The following is a 15294-nucleotide window of genomic DNA, read 5'->3' as shown; positions in this document are numbered from 1 at the left end:
ACCCCTTACCTCTGTATCTTCCCTGACCCCATTACTCACCCCCTCCCGCCTTTGTGCCTCCTGGTTCCCACATTCCATCCCTCCATCTCACCCCCCCCCCACCCTTCCCTCTATTTGGGTTCCATCTTTCCCTTCCACTCCCTCCACTGCCTTTCCCGCTGTCTCTTCTTGTCTCTGGTCTGTGTCTCTCTCTTGCCTCTTTCCTTCTATCTCTCCATTTCTTCCTGTCTCTCGCTCTTCATTTGTTTCTCTCTATGCTTCTGCCGCCGCTCCTTCTCTCACCCAACTTTCCCCTCTCATCCTGACTCTGCGTCTCCCTCACTATCTGGGTCTCACTGTCTCTGTCACCTTCCCATCTCTGTTTCTGGAGCTCTGTCTCCTCCCTCTGTCTCGCTCTCCCTTATCTCTGTCCCTTATCTCCGTTTCCCTCCGTGTCGGCCCCTCCCTCTCTCCATCACCCAACCTTCCCTTCTCGCCCCGTCTCTCCTGTGCCTCCCCTCGGGCTCTGCCCTCGCCTCCCGTCCACGCAAGAGGCCGCCCGGCGGGGCCCGCAGGCGATGCGCGGCGCCGGTGGCCCCCGCGGCCCTCGGGGCCCCGCTAAGATGCTGCTGCTGCTGGCGCTGGCGTGCGCCAGCCCGTTCCCGGAGGAGGTGCCGGGGCCGGGCGCGGTCGGCGGGGGCACGGGCGGGGCGCGGCCACTCAACGTGGCGCTTGTCTTCTCCGGCCCGGCATATGCGGCAGAGGCGGCGCGCTTGGGCCCGGCCGTGGCAGCGGCAGTGCGCAGCCCCGGCCTGGACGTACGGCCCGTGGCGCTGGTGCTCAACGGCTCCGACCCTCGCAGCCTTGTGCTGCAGCTCTGCGACCTGCTGTCGGGGCTGCGCGTGCACGGCGTGGTGTTCGAGGACGACTCGCGCGCGCCCGCCGTCGCGCCCATTCTCGACTTCCTGTCCGCGCAGACCTCGCTGCCCATCGTAGCCGTGCACGGCGGCGCCGCGCTCGTGCTCACACCCAAGGTGCGCGCGACCGCGGGGGGGGGCGGGCCGGCCTCGGAGTGGGGCCTTGCAGCTCGGAGGCGGGTCTTGCGGCTCGGGGGCGGGGTCTTGCGGCTCGGGGCGGGGCCTTGTGGCTCGGGGTCCGGGATCAGACGTAGTTTTGATTAACTTGGGGCGGGTGGTTCGTCGAGGGGCAGTGCCTGCGTAGGCTGAAGGGGAAGACTCTGAGAGGCGGACTTTGAGAGACGGGACCTACTAGGGGGTGGAGCTGTCCGTTGGTCAGTTTCCAGGTTGGTGGTTAAGACTCAAGTCTATATAGTGAGGAGTCTGACTTGAACAGATGTGCTCTATAGGATTCACAGAACCTTTCAGGGGTCACCTACAAGGGTCAGACCAATAATCAGGAAGGAAATGGGTTACAGTGAGTACTGAGAAAAGAAAACAATGGCAGAAGAGATAGATTTTAATGAGTGACCACAGGGTCAGAAACTAGAGTTATGGATCTTGGACCAATGAAGGGAAGAGTCAGTGTGAAGGGAATGGGGTTCAGAAAGAGGTGGGGTCTAGTGAAGAAGCTGTGTCCAGGAAGGCAGAAAGGTGAACCATGGGAGAAAAGAATCAGGTACTGAAGAAGCACATGGTGGGTGGCTCAGGTGGAGACTGGAGCCTAGAGGTCTAGGAATGAGAGCAGAGCCATGCATTCTGAGAGGTGACCGATGAAAGGCAGGCTAGACCCAAGGACCTGGCTAATGCTCAAGGGAGGAGACAGGAGGAATCCAGTGAAGGCTGAGGGAAGGCCCACTCCAAGCAATGTAATGAAAGGACTTTGCCGAGCGAGGAAGTCAGCCCTTGGAGTGGGGTTTGAGAAGAAGCTTGTCAAACGGTAAACATGTGGAAATGAGGATCTTGAACTCAGAGAAAACCAGAAACTTAAAGTGGAGTGGAGAGAAACTGGCCCTGATAGGTTAGAGAGAGGCTTTGGTGGGGCCCATGGGTTGTGGTAGACATTTGGTACCAAAGAAGAGCCGTGGACTAGCCTAATTTGCAGACTAAGATGAAGGCTGAGAAGGGGTGTACTAGATGCAGAGCAAGTGAAACCTAGAAGTAGGATTTGCTGAAGGATGGAGCCGCCTAGGTGGATGGAACCTAAACCAGCCAGTTGCCAGCTAGGAAGGCCTGTGGCCTTGTTCCCAGAGCACCATTGCATCCCAGGGCCCTCAGGTCTGTCCAAAGCATTCTGGGAAAGACCTCCATCTGGCTTATTTGTTCTTGGCTAGATTTGTAGGCCTGACTGCTACCTCCATAGAAGGCCGGCATACATGCTTCCATTGCTGGTGACTGTGCCCCCACTGAAAACTGCCATCCACTTCACCCATGTACAGCCTGTCACCTCCAGGGACACGTAGAGTTCCTTCATTACCCTTGGGTGGGAGAGCATTATCTTTGCTGCTCCAGCTGTGCTACAAGGAATGGCAAGACCTTCATTTCCCTTCATACCTGCTGAGGGGTGAGGTCTTCCATGAGTCTCCACTGCATGCTGGGAAGCTCCCTCTTTTCAGGACAGCTGTCTTGAACCCAGCACAAGGAGAAATCCCGATTGGACTGTTGTTTGCATGGAGTTGCAGGAAGGCCTGTGAGGCCTGGGACCTGTTTAGTTAGGTTTGGGATTATAAAACTGAGTTGGGGAAGGTCTGGCTATATGGAACTTGTGCTCTAATGAGAGAGACAAACTAGGCAACAGATAGTGAAATCTGCCCGAAGGGAAAGCAGGAACGACTGAGGCTAAGGCTCCAATAGATGGTAATCAAGAGAGGTCTCCTGAGGAGGTGGTGTCTGCACCGGCCCTGAGGGATAACGAAGGGGAGCTAGGCAGGGAGGAGCTGGGGAGTATGTCCCCACCACCACCCCCAAGAGGGACAACTGCTAAGGGCAAAGCTTAGAAGCCTTATGTGTGCACACAGAACAGGGCAGAGTGGCCACAGCCAGTGAGAGCCAGGACAGCAGATGAGCTCAGACTGAGGCTTGGTTCACGTAGGGCCCTGTGCATGGTTTCGATTCTAAAGCAGACTCATTGGAAGGTTTTCAATTGAGAAGAGATGTGTTCCAGTTAATATCCCCGAAATGGTCCCTTCGGTTGCTGTTTGGAGAACAAACTCAAAGACGTGAGCGGGATAAAGAACCCCCAGAGAGCTGCAAATGTCTAGGCAAGAACAACCATCATGGCAACAGGGGGGGGGGTGCGGGCGGGGCCATGGATCAGGTTAGAGCACCTAGCCTAGAGGTCTTGGAGCTGGCTTGCATGGAAGTGTGAGGGAAACAGAAAAGGACGGAGCTGGGGCTGTGTTCTTGCTGCTATAGTGCTTGCCTAGCACGAATGAGATCCTGGGTCCCACGTCCATGTGCATACCTGTAAGCCCAGCACTCTAGAAGGGACAAGAGAGCAAAAATTCAGGGTCATCTTCTGTCTTATTTGATGATATATGAGATCTTAAGGGGAGGGAGGGAGAGAAGGAGGAGGTTGGCTGGTTCTGCTGTAAAGGGGAGAAGGGTTGAAGAGAGTCAGGAAATTGCTTTTGACATGCTGGTTCCTGAGATTCTTGTGGAAACCCTGGGCTGGGGATGGAGATGAGAAAGTGGGGTTAGTTTGTCTGAAGCTTGCAGGAGTGGTTGTAACCAAAGATAAGAGCCTTGGGTACACTCCACTGAACGCCTGCTGGGATGAAGATGGCCAGGGCCTGCTCCATCCAGCAGGCCTCTGCAAAGCCACAGGTGGCTGTCAAGCACGTGCATGGTGCAGCTGAGGAACTATTTTTTTTTTCAGTTTTATTTCATTTTAATTTGAATAGCTACACGGGGCTAGTGGCTACCATGCTGGATAGTGCTGGAGGCAATATTTAAGCTCACAGATCTAAGTGACAGAGAGGGGACAGAAAAGGAAAGAGAACATCATTCAAACACTCTTATATTTCTTTAGGGTCCTGACTGAGGAACAGAGGCCAGTAAGAGAGACAGAAATGGGGGACATGGGGTCAGGAGGGAAGGAAGAGTACCCTTCAGCATCCTCACTGCATGCTGGGAATTGTAGTCTTGCTCTTTGCAACTGTGCATCAGGGATGCTGGGAAGACACGGGATGAATTCATGGTGGTGATATCACATGCAGCCACAGATAAACACTCAAACCTCAGCAGCTCACCCTGTATGTGTGAAGTTTCTCATTCATACAAATCCAAATAGGAAGTCCTGACTGGAGGTAGGCTCCTTCCATATGCTGAGTAGCACAGGCTGCATTCCCCCTTTAACTGTGAGACCCTACGTCTTCTGGGTCTCTACAGCTGCCCTCAGACAGGAGATAAGGTTCAGGGTGAGCTTTTTTTAGGTGAACCTGAAAGAACTCAGTTATGTGGCTAAACGTGACCTAGAGGAAGCCAGTGCCGCAGAAGGAAAAGGTGCCAGGCCTGGTGAGCAGCCATAGTGGAAGTTGTGGTGGCACTGGCTCAGGCAACTATGGTTCGCTCACTAGTCCTCCCTGTTCCCACAGGAGAAGGGCTCCACCTTCCTGCAGCTTGGCTCCTCCACAGAGCAACAGTTGCAGGTCATTTTTGAGGTGCTGGAGGAGTACGACTGGACATCCTTTGTGGCAGTGACCACGCGTGCCCCAGGCCATCGGGCCTTCTTGTCATACATCGAGGTGCTGACTGATGGCAGCCTGGTGGGCTGGGAGCATCGAGGAGCGCTGACACTGGACCCCGGGGCGGGTGAGGCTGTACTGGGCGCACAGCTCCGTAGTGTCAGTGCGCAGATCCGCCTGCTCTTCTGCGCCCGCGAGGAGGCAGAGCCTGTTTTCCGGGCAGCGGAAGAGGCCGGCCTCACTGGGCCTGGCTACGTCTGGTTCATGGTGGGACCCCAGCTGGCTGGAGGCGGGGGCTCCGGGGTCCCTGGGGAGCCCCTTCTTCTGCCAGGAGGTTCCCCACTGCCTGCCGGGCTGTTTGCAGTGCGCTCTGCTGGCTGGCGTGACGACTTGGCACGTCGAGTGGCTGCTGGTGTGGCGGTGGTGGCCAGAGGTGCCCAGGCCCTGCTGCGAGACTATGGCTTCCTGCCTGAGCTGGGTCATGACTGCCGCACCCAGAATCGCACCCACCGCGGGGAGAGTCTGCACAGGTGATTGGCGGGAATACTTGGAGTTAGCATGTTTTAAATAGGCAGAGCTTCTGAGTTTGTTTGCTTGTTTGTTTTGTACGTAAAAAACAGTGACAGTTGAGAGCTTCTTAGGCTGGATAAAACAAATCACTGTGAGGTGAGTCTCAGGGATAGCAAGACCCAATAATTGAGATCGAGCAGCCAGTGCAAGGCAGAAGTTTGTTCCTCTGTCACATAACAGCCCAGAGATAAGTGTCTGGCAGTCCTGATTGTCAGGAAAGTGGGGCTCCATGTAGTAATTCAGTGCCTCCCTACTCTCCATAATAGAAACAGGGTTGTAGGCGTGGCAGAATGAGCCTAGTCTAGGGAAGAGGGAAAGCCGTGGCAGAGAGCAAGCACATAACGTGGAGGACACAGGGCTCACATAAGTGAAGTCATTGTCACATGGTCAGGACTGACATACTGGTTGTACAAGGCACATTCTTTTTGGTTAAATATCTTCACTGATTGGGTAGGCTCCCAGCCTGGTTGGATAGTACCTGTGCTGTGCTGACTGTTAGATATTTTAGTGCCACCCCTGAATGTGGCCTGGATGGGTGGCCAAGGAGGCTGGCACCCTTGTTGTGGCCATAGGTCCAACTTACACCCTGTGATGTTGGAAGGAAACTCAGTGTCACAGCATCTGTAGCCCGTGAAGCTTTGGGAGTGGGGACACAGCGCATGAAGAGCAGAAGGAACGAGTCTGGGAGGGGGCAGTGGGTGCAGAAGAGGACCTAAGGGGTGGGGGAAGGACAGACAACCAAGCTGGGACCCCAGAACAAGAGGGTGAGATAAAGCATCCCGTGTTCATAAATACCGAGCGCCTGCCAGGAACTAGGGCTCACGCTGGGCCCCGGGAACACAGGGATGAATAAGACCACAGATTTCTTCAAAGAATGCAAGGACCTAAAGAGGTGACATACAGGGACGGGAATAATGGCCACACAGTGTGAGGCTTGCAGTAATGGAGATAGCAGCAGCCTTGGGGAAGGTGGGGGAGGAATCCTGCCCAACCAGGACAGTTTTTGGTCACAGAAAAGCAGTCTCGTTTAAATTTTCCCAAGAGAAAGAGGCTTCATTGGGAAGATAAACATACACTGAACAGACTCCTGAAATCGAGGCCAAGTGCCGGCCACCAACTCTTTCATCTCCCAGTCCCGTCTTCCTGACTCTATTCTCCCTCCCCTCAGGCTCACTTTCCCCGGCCACTGTTCAGACTTAATCCATGCTTTCTCCCTCCTCATAATTTAGAGCCTACAGGTCTCACTGTAAAAGAGCATCCCAGGGGGAGACTGGCGGGTGACTCCCAATCCAGGCTGCATAACTGGGGGTTCTTGGAGGCAGGATCCTCACTGAGACCTAAGAATGAACTACTCCTGGCCAAGTGCCCCTCCTCTGAAAAACCTGTTACTGAGAATCTATGTGCCACGCCCTGCTTTAGGCACAAAAGAATCAAAGCTGGGTGTGGTAGTATACTCCTCAAATCCCAGCGCTCAGACGGAACTCTATGAGTTCAAGACCAGCCTGGTGTACATAGTGAGTTCCAGCTTAGCCAAAGCTATATAATGAGACCCTAAATCAAAAAACCGAAATAAAGAAAGAAAGAAATTCCCTGTTCTCACAGAGCTGACAGTCTAATGAAGGGAGTGGGGGAAGGGAACAAGCAGTGAACAGGCCAGAAAAGAAAGAACTGTCCATGCCCACAGGTGGCAGCCTCCGAGGTGATGATAAAATGGGGGGGGGGGGGAGCGGTGTGAGACAAAAAAGCCCAGGGGGTTAGGTGACACCAGGTAGGTACCACTTAGAGGCTAAGGGGAGAGCTGGAGACATGGCTCAGCACTTAGGAGCACTTGCTGTTCTTGCAGAGGGCCCAGGCTGGGTTTCTAACACCCATATTCCCATATTGCCATATTGGGTAGCTCACACACACACACACACATACACACACACACACACACTCACACAGACACACACACACTCACATACACACAGACACACACTCACACACATACATACACACACACACTCACACACACCAAACACACAGACACACACAGACACACATACACACACACACAGACACATAGACACACATACTCACACAGACACACACAGACACAGACACACTCACATACACATAGACACACACACACTCACACAGACACACACACACTCACATACACACAGACACACACACACACTCACACACACACTCACACAGACACACATACACACACAGACACACACACACACACACACATGCGCGCACGCATATATGTTTAGTATTCTCTTCTGGCCTCCATAGACTACTGTACATATGAGGTACACATAAACATACACTCAAATGCATACACACATATATATACATACATACACACATATACATACATAACACATATATACATACACATATACATATTTATCACCACTCTCTTCTGTCTTCCATGAACCCCTGCACACTTGGGTGCACATAAATACACACACACATACATACATACATACGCATATTTCTTTTAAATCAATATACATAGATGGATCTGAGCGCTGGAAGATCTGAGTAAAGAGAGAGAGTAGCAAGGCCTTGGAGCCATGGGGCTTCAGCCATCTTTGTGGATGGGAGTAGCCCAAAGGGGACGCAGGCAGGGCCTTCAGGCCAGCTTCAATCTAAGGGTGCTCTGCAGGTTCTCCAGACATGGAGAACATTCCAGGCGTAATTGAAGCATACCGAAAGACTCAAGGATTAAAACAAACAAAAAACATGGGCAAACACAGGGCCTCCATAGCTCAGACCAGATAAGAGGCTGAGAAGATGATGCCAGGAGGGTGGGTGGGATCAAAGCTTGGCCTTGAGGAAGGGAGGCAGACTCAGAGTCAGCTCTCAGTGTAGAGAGACTCCTCTGGGGTAGGATACAGATGGTAAGGCCAGGCAGGAGGCCCAGGGGATGGTGTGGAAGGACTGTAGCCTATGGAGGAGAAGCGGGGAAGAAGAATGGGGCCCTGCAGACTGGTAGCCAGATGGAGGGACAGAGAGCGCAGCTGGCTAGAGAGATGGTATGAGAGGACACTTACACTCTACAATGAAGATAATTAGGAACCCAGAGTTTCCCAGAGAACCTCATCCCAGGAGAAACTTACCCAAACTGGCCAAGACGAGAGACAGGGTTTTTTAGGTACAGCACAGCTCTTCAAAGGCCTGGTAGCATGGCACCTTTCCCACGAATAGGGGGTTTCAGAAATAGGCAAAACATGGCATACGATGACTCTACGGTATTAACACCAAGCTGAGAACATGGGACCTCGTCCTGGGGGTTCTGGCAACTAAGGGAAAAACTTGTGAAGACTGGGGATGGTCAATAGAAAAGAGGCCAAGCTCTCAGCAACCCAGGTCCTCACATGACCCCTCCCTTTCTCCTGGGCAGGTACTTCATGAACATCACCTGGGATAACCGAGACTACTCCTTCAATGAGGATGGCTTTCTGGTGAACCCTTCACTGGTGGTCATCTCCCTCACCAGAGACAGGACATGGGAAGTGGTGAGTGGCCAACCAGACCTTAGGCATCTGTGGGAGAGCACCTGACCCCTGGGTCTAAGGGAGGAGGGCTGGGGGGGGGTCTGATCCCCCGTGTCTGAAGGACGGGAGACAGGTCTAGACTCCCATGTGCTATGGAAAGTCATAACTGAAAGCACAGGTTCTGGTCTGAAGGAGGAAGGAGCAAGGTTCTGGAGGAAGACGGGACACAACCATCCTTAGTTCGAGGGACACCATGGAGTGCTCCCAGGAAGCATGGCAGTATGACTGTTTTGTTTGTTTGGTTTTGGTTTTTTGTTTTGTTTTTTGCCAAGGTGGGCAGCTGGGAACAGCAGACCCTCCGCCTCAAGTACCCTCTATGGTCCCGCTATGGCCGCTTCCTGCAGCCAGTGGATGACACACAGCACCTCACTGTGGCCACGCTGGAGGAGAGACCCTTTGTCATTGTAGAGCCTGCAGACCCCATCAGCGGCACTTGCATCAGAGACTCGGTCCCCTGCCGGAGCCAGCTCAACCGTACCCACAGGTGACAGCCCCGGGTCCTGCTGGTCCGGCCTCAGACTCCTCTTTATTTTCCCAGAAGCGCAGCGGGTCAGGCCCCAGCCCCTCAGCCTTCCCCCTGGGTGACCTGGGGAAGCCAAGAAATTCTTAAGCTTCATCTCCCAAAGAAAGCACTATCCATAGTTTTAACAGCTGCTTGTCCCTGACCTCATGGGAAAACCTAACAGTGGTCCCCAACCCCTTCAAGCCTGGTCGCTCCCCGCAGCCCTCCGCCTGACGCTCCCCGCCCGGAGAAGAGATGCTGCAAGGGTTTCTGCATTGATATTCTGAAGAGGCTGGCGCACACCATCGGTTTCAGCTATGACCTCTACCTGGTTACCAACGGCAAGCATGGCAAGAAGATCGATGGCGTCTGGAATGGCATGATTGGTGAGGTAAGACAGGCGGGGATGGAACCTGTGGGAGAGGAGTCTTGAGGATCCTAGGGATATAGGCCAAGAGGAGGGCGGGGTTTTTTGAGCAGGGGCGTGGCCAAAGGAGAGGGCTAAGGGCACCTTCAGGGATAGGACCAGAGCTTGGGGAAGGGCCAAGAGAATTGCCAGTTTATGGGAGGCGGCCCGAGGAAAGGACCTTAGAGGACAGTGGAGGGGACGGCTAAGAGGCCGGTTGTCATCCGGGAGGGATGGGACTAAGGGGTAGAACTCTCATAGGTAAGGGTTTTGGAGGGTGGAATTCCTAGAAGGGGGCGGGGCAGGAAGTCTGGATCCCTGGGCCTTAGCAAGTGATGTTGGGACAGTGGGTGGGGTAGAGGAGACCTCTTCTGCTCCTGCTTCTGCTCTCTCTCTCCCTTACTTCCCTTGCTCCTCTGTTCCCCTCCTCACTCAACCAGACCTCCTAGCCTGTCTCCCACACCATCACTGTCTCCCAGGGCCAGGCTTTGCCCAGCGCTGGCCTCTGTCCTCTGAGCTGCTCCCTTTGCCAACTCCTCGATCCACCCCAGGTGTTCTATCAGCGTGCGGACATGGCCATCGGCTCTCTCACCATCAATGAGGAGCGGTCAGAGATCGTGGACTTCTCCGTCCCCTTTGTAGAGACAGGCATCAGCGTCATGGTGGCACGCAGCAATGGCACTGTGTCCCCCTCTGCCTTCCTCGGTGAGCCAGCCAAAACAGAAAGCCATAGTTAGACAAGGCTGGAACAGCTGTCTCTAACACTGTATGGCCCAGGAGGTGACATCACTTCCAAGCTTCAGGTTCCTGACCTGTAAAATGGGAGAAATACTGTGCCTGGCAGGAATTTCAACAGATATTTGCGGCAAGCTTGAGCTCAGAGCTCAGGAACTTTTTCTCGAAGTGCCTTCCACAGCTCTGATGCTGGGTTTGCACCCACAGTTGTTTGGGGTGCTGTTGTTGTCATTTGTTTGTTTGTTTTTAAGAGAGGCCTCTCTATGTAGTCTGGCTGTCCTGAAACTCAGAACTCAGAGTGATCTGCCTGCCTCTGTCTCCCAAGTACCGGAACTAAAGGTGTGCCCTACCATACCCAGATTTTTGGTTTTGGTTTGTTTAAAGATTTTATTTCCTTTTATTTTCTGTGCATTGCTATTTTACCTGAACTGGAGTTACAGAGAGCTGTGAGCTGCCATGTGGGTGCAGGGAATTGAACCTGGGCGCTCTGGAAGAATACCCAGTGTTCTTAACCATTTACCATTAACCATGAGACATCACTCCATCCCAACAGTTTTGTTTTGTTTGGGGGGGGGTGAGGGAGGATTCCAGACAGGGTTTCTCTGTGCAACCCTTCCTGTCCTGGAACTAGCTCTGTAGACCAGGCTGGTCTCCAACTCAGAGATCCGTCTGCCCCTGACTCCTAAGTGCTAGGATTAAAGATGTGGGCCACCACTTCCCAGCTGATTTTTGGTTGTTTTGTTCTGTTTCAAGATATAGACTTAATTCATAGCTTAGGTTGGCCTTCAACATCCAAACACTCTTTTATGTCTCCGTCTCTTCCTGTCTCTAGAGTTCAAGGATTTGTATTTTTTTTCTTAAAGAGGACCCCAAGGCCAGGTGTACCCCAGCTAAAAATGTGTAGGGTTTTCTTTGTTTGTTTAGTTTGTTTATTTTTTTCCAGTGCTGGGGATTAAACCCAAGACCCAGAAGACCATAGTGACTAAGACAGACAAATTCTTGTCTCCTAGGAGCTGCCTACCTTTGAGAGATACAGACTAGACCACCCCCAATAGCTATCCTGGGAAATTAGGCTAAGGTGAAGAGAGAGAGGCACAGGGTGGCTGTTGGTGTGGATAGGAGAGGTTTTATTTGTTTTTTGTCTTGTGTTTTTTGTTTGTTTTTTGTTTTTTAGACAGGGTTTCTCTGTGTAGCCCTGGCTGTCCTGGAACTCTGTAGACCAGGCTGGCCTTAAACACAAAGGGATCTGCCTGCCTTTGCCTCCCAGGTGCTGGATTAAAGGCTGGCAAGGGGGCTGCGGCAAAGGTCTATGACACAAAGGAGAGAGGTGTGCAGAGCACATCAGCAAGGGCAAACTGTATACGGATCTGGGTGTGATCAGGAAACCACTTTGTGGTCCATCAGGTAGAAACACCAACTCCTGACCTGGGGACTACAGAAGTGGGCACAAGGACAAGGCCAGCAAGTCATGTCAGTCTGAGCAAGGCTCCTCAGAGAGAGAGAGAGAAGACAGAAGGAGAAAGATCCTTCCCCTGAGGGCCATGAGAGAAGACCACGCTTGTTCCTTGCTGGCCGTGGGGATGGGGAGGACAGGCCCACAGACCTTGAGGGACAGGATCAAAGAGCAGGGGCACCTTGATCCTGTCATCTGTGAGCAAGGGCAAGGAGTGCCATCTGGGGCTGCGGGTCATGGCTGCCAAAATACAGAACCTAGGATGGGATGGATGACCCCAAGGGAAAGCTGGTGAAGTGGAGACTCTGGTTTTGAGCTCAGGAAACATAGGAGACAGCTGAACTGGGGTTGGGGGGGTGAGAAGCACAGAAATGGTTATGGTAGCTCTCTTTGAGGAAGACTGCCAGGAGTCTAGGTGCTACTAGGCTGTCCCTGAAGTAGGGACCAGGAGAGGGAACAGGATAGGATGGAGTCAACTGGGCTCTCTCTGGTCCCCCAAGCCTTTGCTTGGCTGACGCCTCCCATGTCCCCAGAGCCCTACAGCCCTGCTGTCTGGGTGATGATGTTCGTCATGTGCCTCACCGTGGTCGCCGTCACAGTTTTCATCTTTGAGTACCTCAGTCCTGTGGGCTATAACCGAAGCCTGGCCACGGGCAAACGTGAGTCCCCTTCCTTAGCTGACCCTACACAGGACTATATCCCGGTAGCCCTGGGGTAGAGAGGTCCATGCCCTGTCCTGGTTCCCCACAGGCCCTGGTGGCTCTACCTTCACCATTGGGAAATCCATCTGGCTGCTGTGGGCCCTGGTCTTCAACAACTCCGTGCCAGTGGAGAATCCTCGGGGCACCACCAGCAAGATCATGGTGCTGGTGTGGGCCTTCTTCGCGGTCATCTTTCTTGCCAGCTACACAGCCAATCTGGCCGCCTTCATGATCCAGGAGGAGTACGTGGACACCGTGTCTGGGCTCAGCGACCGGAAGGTGTGTGCAGGGGTCAGTCTCAGCTGGCTTATAACTTGTCCCAGGGCAGAAGGGGCTCCTGGGAGATAGCCCAGGGAGAGTCAACTCGACTGCCCCCTCGTCCCCAGAGGAGTAAAGATGGAAGGCTCTGAAAGGAGCCGAATGATTTAAACATTCTTGGGGATAGAGGCTGTTCCCCAGTGTCCCAGGAGCACTAATGCCAAATGGGACGTTCTAGACAAGTGTATCCCTCCCACCATATGAAGATCAAGTTTCTGACACAGCTAATCCACTGGAGATCACGCTTGGATAAAATAAATCAGCAATGAATGACTAGTAATGTAGAAATAACACTGAATACCAGAACACACAGGAGTCACTCTCAGGCTAGTGTTGCATGTCTACAATCGCAGTCTTCCAGAGACTGAGGCAGGAGGATCATAAGTTCAAGGACAGGCTGGCTACATAGTAAGTCCCTGTCTAGAATGAGAACAGCAATAAAGTCAAGTCCAAATTCTGATTCAACTCGCATAAAATTATCCCATCAAGACACTCCAAATGCCCACCCTCTCGGTTTGTACTCTTGCCCACGGTGCCCATCCATAGCAGGTAGGGATGGCAGCCATAAGGGCCACTGGGAGACTACAGTGACCTCAAACTGTTAGCGGATTGCGGGATAGATGCAATGCGTTGCATTGGGCGTTGTCTTCAGTGGAATGGAGGTAGACTTATCAGCAAACAGTAAGTCGGTCTCACCTTATACAGCAAAGGAAATGTGGTTCTGCTGACACCCTGAGCCGGACCCTTACTTTGCAGGCTCCCCGCAACGCGGCATTCGGTTTGGGTGTCTCCCAGAGGGTACATTAATAACTCCCGCTTCCATTCCAGTTCCAGCGACCCCAGGAGCAATACCCACCTCTGAAGTTTGGCACGGTGCCCAATGGGTCCACGGAAAAGAACATCCGGAGCAACTACCCTGACATGCACAGCTACATGGTGCGATACAACCAGCCGAGAGTGGAGGAGGCACTCACACAGCTCAAGGCAGGGTCAGCGCAGACTCGGGCAGTGGGATCCCCAGAGCCTTTGGGGAGGGTGGGGACTCATGTCTGAGGTCATCCTGGGGCGGTTCCCTAAGGGGGCCTGGAATAGTCAGGACTGTGACTAGACCCCTTCTTGGCTTTGTAACTTTAGACACTTGACTCAGTGCTCTGAACCGGTTTCTTGTGTGCACAGTGAGGATCACAGAGACATCTCCTTGCTATAAGAACAAAGTTTGGTAGGGAGTGGTGGGTGGTATGCACGTTTAATTCCACCACTTGGAAGGGAGGCAGCTCTTGGTGAGTTCCAGGCCAGCCAGGGTTACATACTGAGACCCTGTCTCAAATTAAACCAACAGAAAGCTTAGTTAATGCACACAGAGCAGCGGCCAAGCACTTCCGGTCTTTGTGAGTTCTTATGTCGTTTGCATCGGCTCCGAACTCCACAATGAAGACTTGGATTATGGGAGGTGGTTTGTTTTTTTTTAAATGTTACCTCCCTAAATCTTAGGGCTGAAGTTAAAGTCAGTCCCCAAAATGCAGCTCTCAGAATGGCAAACCTAGTACGGGGCCTGGTTTGCGGCTCGGCAGTAGAGGGCTGGCCTGGTCTATCCCAAGTGCTGGATTCATCCTCCAGAACTGCAGTTTCCTCTGCTGCTCTCTTGCCACCTTCAGCATGTGATTCTTTTCTTATCCCCTCTTTGTGCTGGGCAGTGGGTAGCCATTTCCTCTTCTCAGTTACTGAGGATCAGAGATGAGCACAAAACTGGCAGGGTCACCAGGGTGTTAGAGTGGGCTTCTGGGAAGAGATAGCCTGCGTGAGCTCATGGGGTAGATTCAGAGACTTGCAGACAGAGGACATAGAGAGGCCCTGAAGTTGGCGTGGAGGGACATCTGGAAGACCAGGTGGATGAAGGGCATGGACCTAGAGTGAAAGGACAGAGGAGAGAAGGATAAACGGTGGCCCCCGAGACCATCAGGGTTTGCTTTGTGCAAAAGTGGCAAGACACCTTGGCAGGAGATTAAGCAAAGAAGACTTCACTTCTTGTTCCTGAGTGTTCTCCACTCAGAGGCTATAGGGGAGCAGGAGCAGTATGGAGGACATTATGTTATCTAGAACCTTCCTCAGGCCCCACTTTCTTGGTCATCCCTCAAGCAGCCATCCTGGCTGGATCTGTTACCCCTTTCTCTCGAGTGGATTGTTGAGCCACAAGAGAAGGAACGCAGTCATCTGGCACGGTATAGGGTCAGCCTGAGGATACAGTTCTGTAGCAAAAAGTATTCACCCACCTAAGCGTGGTACAAGAACAGTTCTGGGGGATCTGTGGTTCCTGTACGTAGAAACATGGTCAACAGCAAAGCAGTTACGCCTGGAGGTTGGGTAGAATGTAAACACACTGCTTTCTGTATCTTGTAAGATAACAAGTCCAGGGAGCCAATCATGGTGGTCCATGCCC

The 15294-nt window shown here is 52.9% G+C and overlaps 1 protein-coding gene across 4 annotated transcripts in view; it reads left to right on the top strand.

The window, feature by feature from the left end:
- Grin2d (glutamate ionotropic receptor NMDA type subunit 2D) overlaps positions 1–15294 on the top strand; it is a 36801-nt gene that overhangs the window by 3302 nt on the left and 18205 nt on the right. For 3 of the 4 annotated variants that reach the window (XM_087613298.1, XM_087613340.1, XM_087613327.1), the window contains exons 1-9: positions 467–1013; positions 4532–5151; positions 8589–8703; positions 9015–9226; positions 9467–9635; positions 10202–10355; positions 12372–12497; positions 12589–12818; positions 13686–13846. In XM_087613298.1, the coding sequence (XP_087469424.1) occupies positions 558–1013; positions 4532–5151; positions 8589–8703; positions 9015–9226; positions 9467–9635; positions 10202–10355; positions 12372–12497; positions 12589–12818; positions 13686–13846 (2243 nt within the window). In that variant the 5' untranslated portion in view covers positions 467–557. 4 annotated transcript variants of the gene reach the window in all.

This window comes from Rattus norvegicus, chromosome 1 (genome assembly GCF_021556685.1).
Source record: "Rattus norvegicus strain SHRSP/BbbUtx chromosome 1, alternate assembly SHRSP_T2T, whole genome shotgun sequence".
Lineage (NCBI taxonomy): Eukaryota > Metazoa > Chordata > Mammalia > Rodentia > Muridae > Rattus > Rattus norvegicus.
This window is presented reverse-complemented; position numbering and strand designations above follow the sequence as displayed.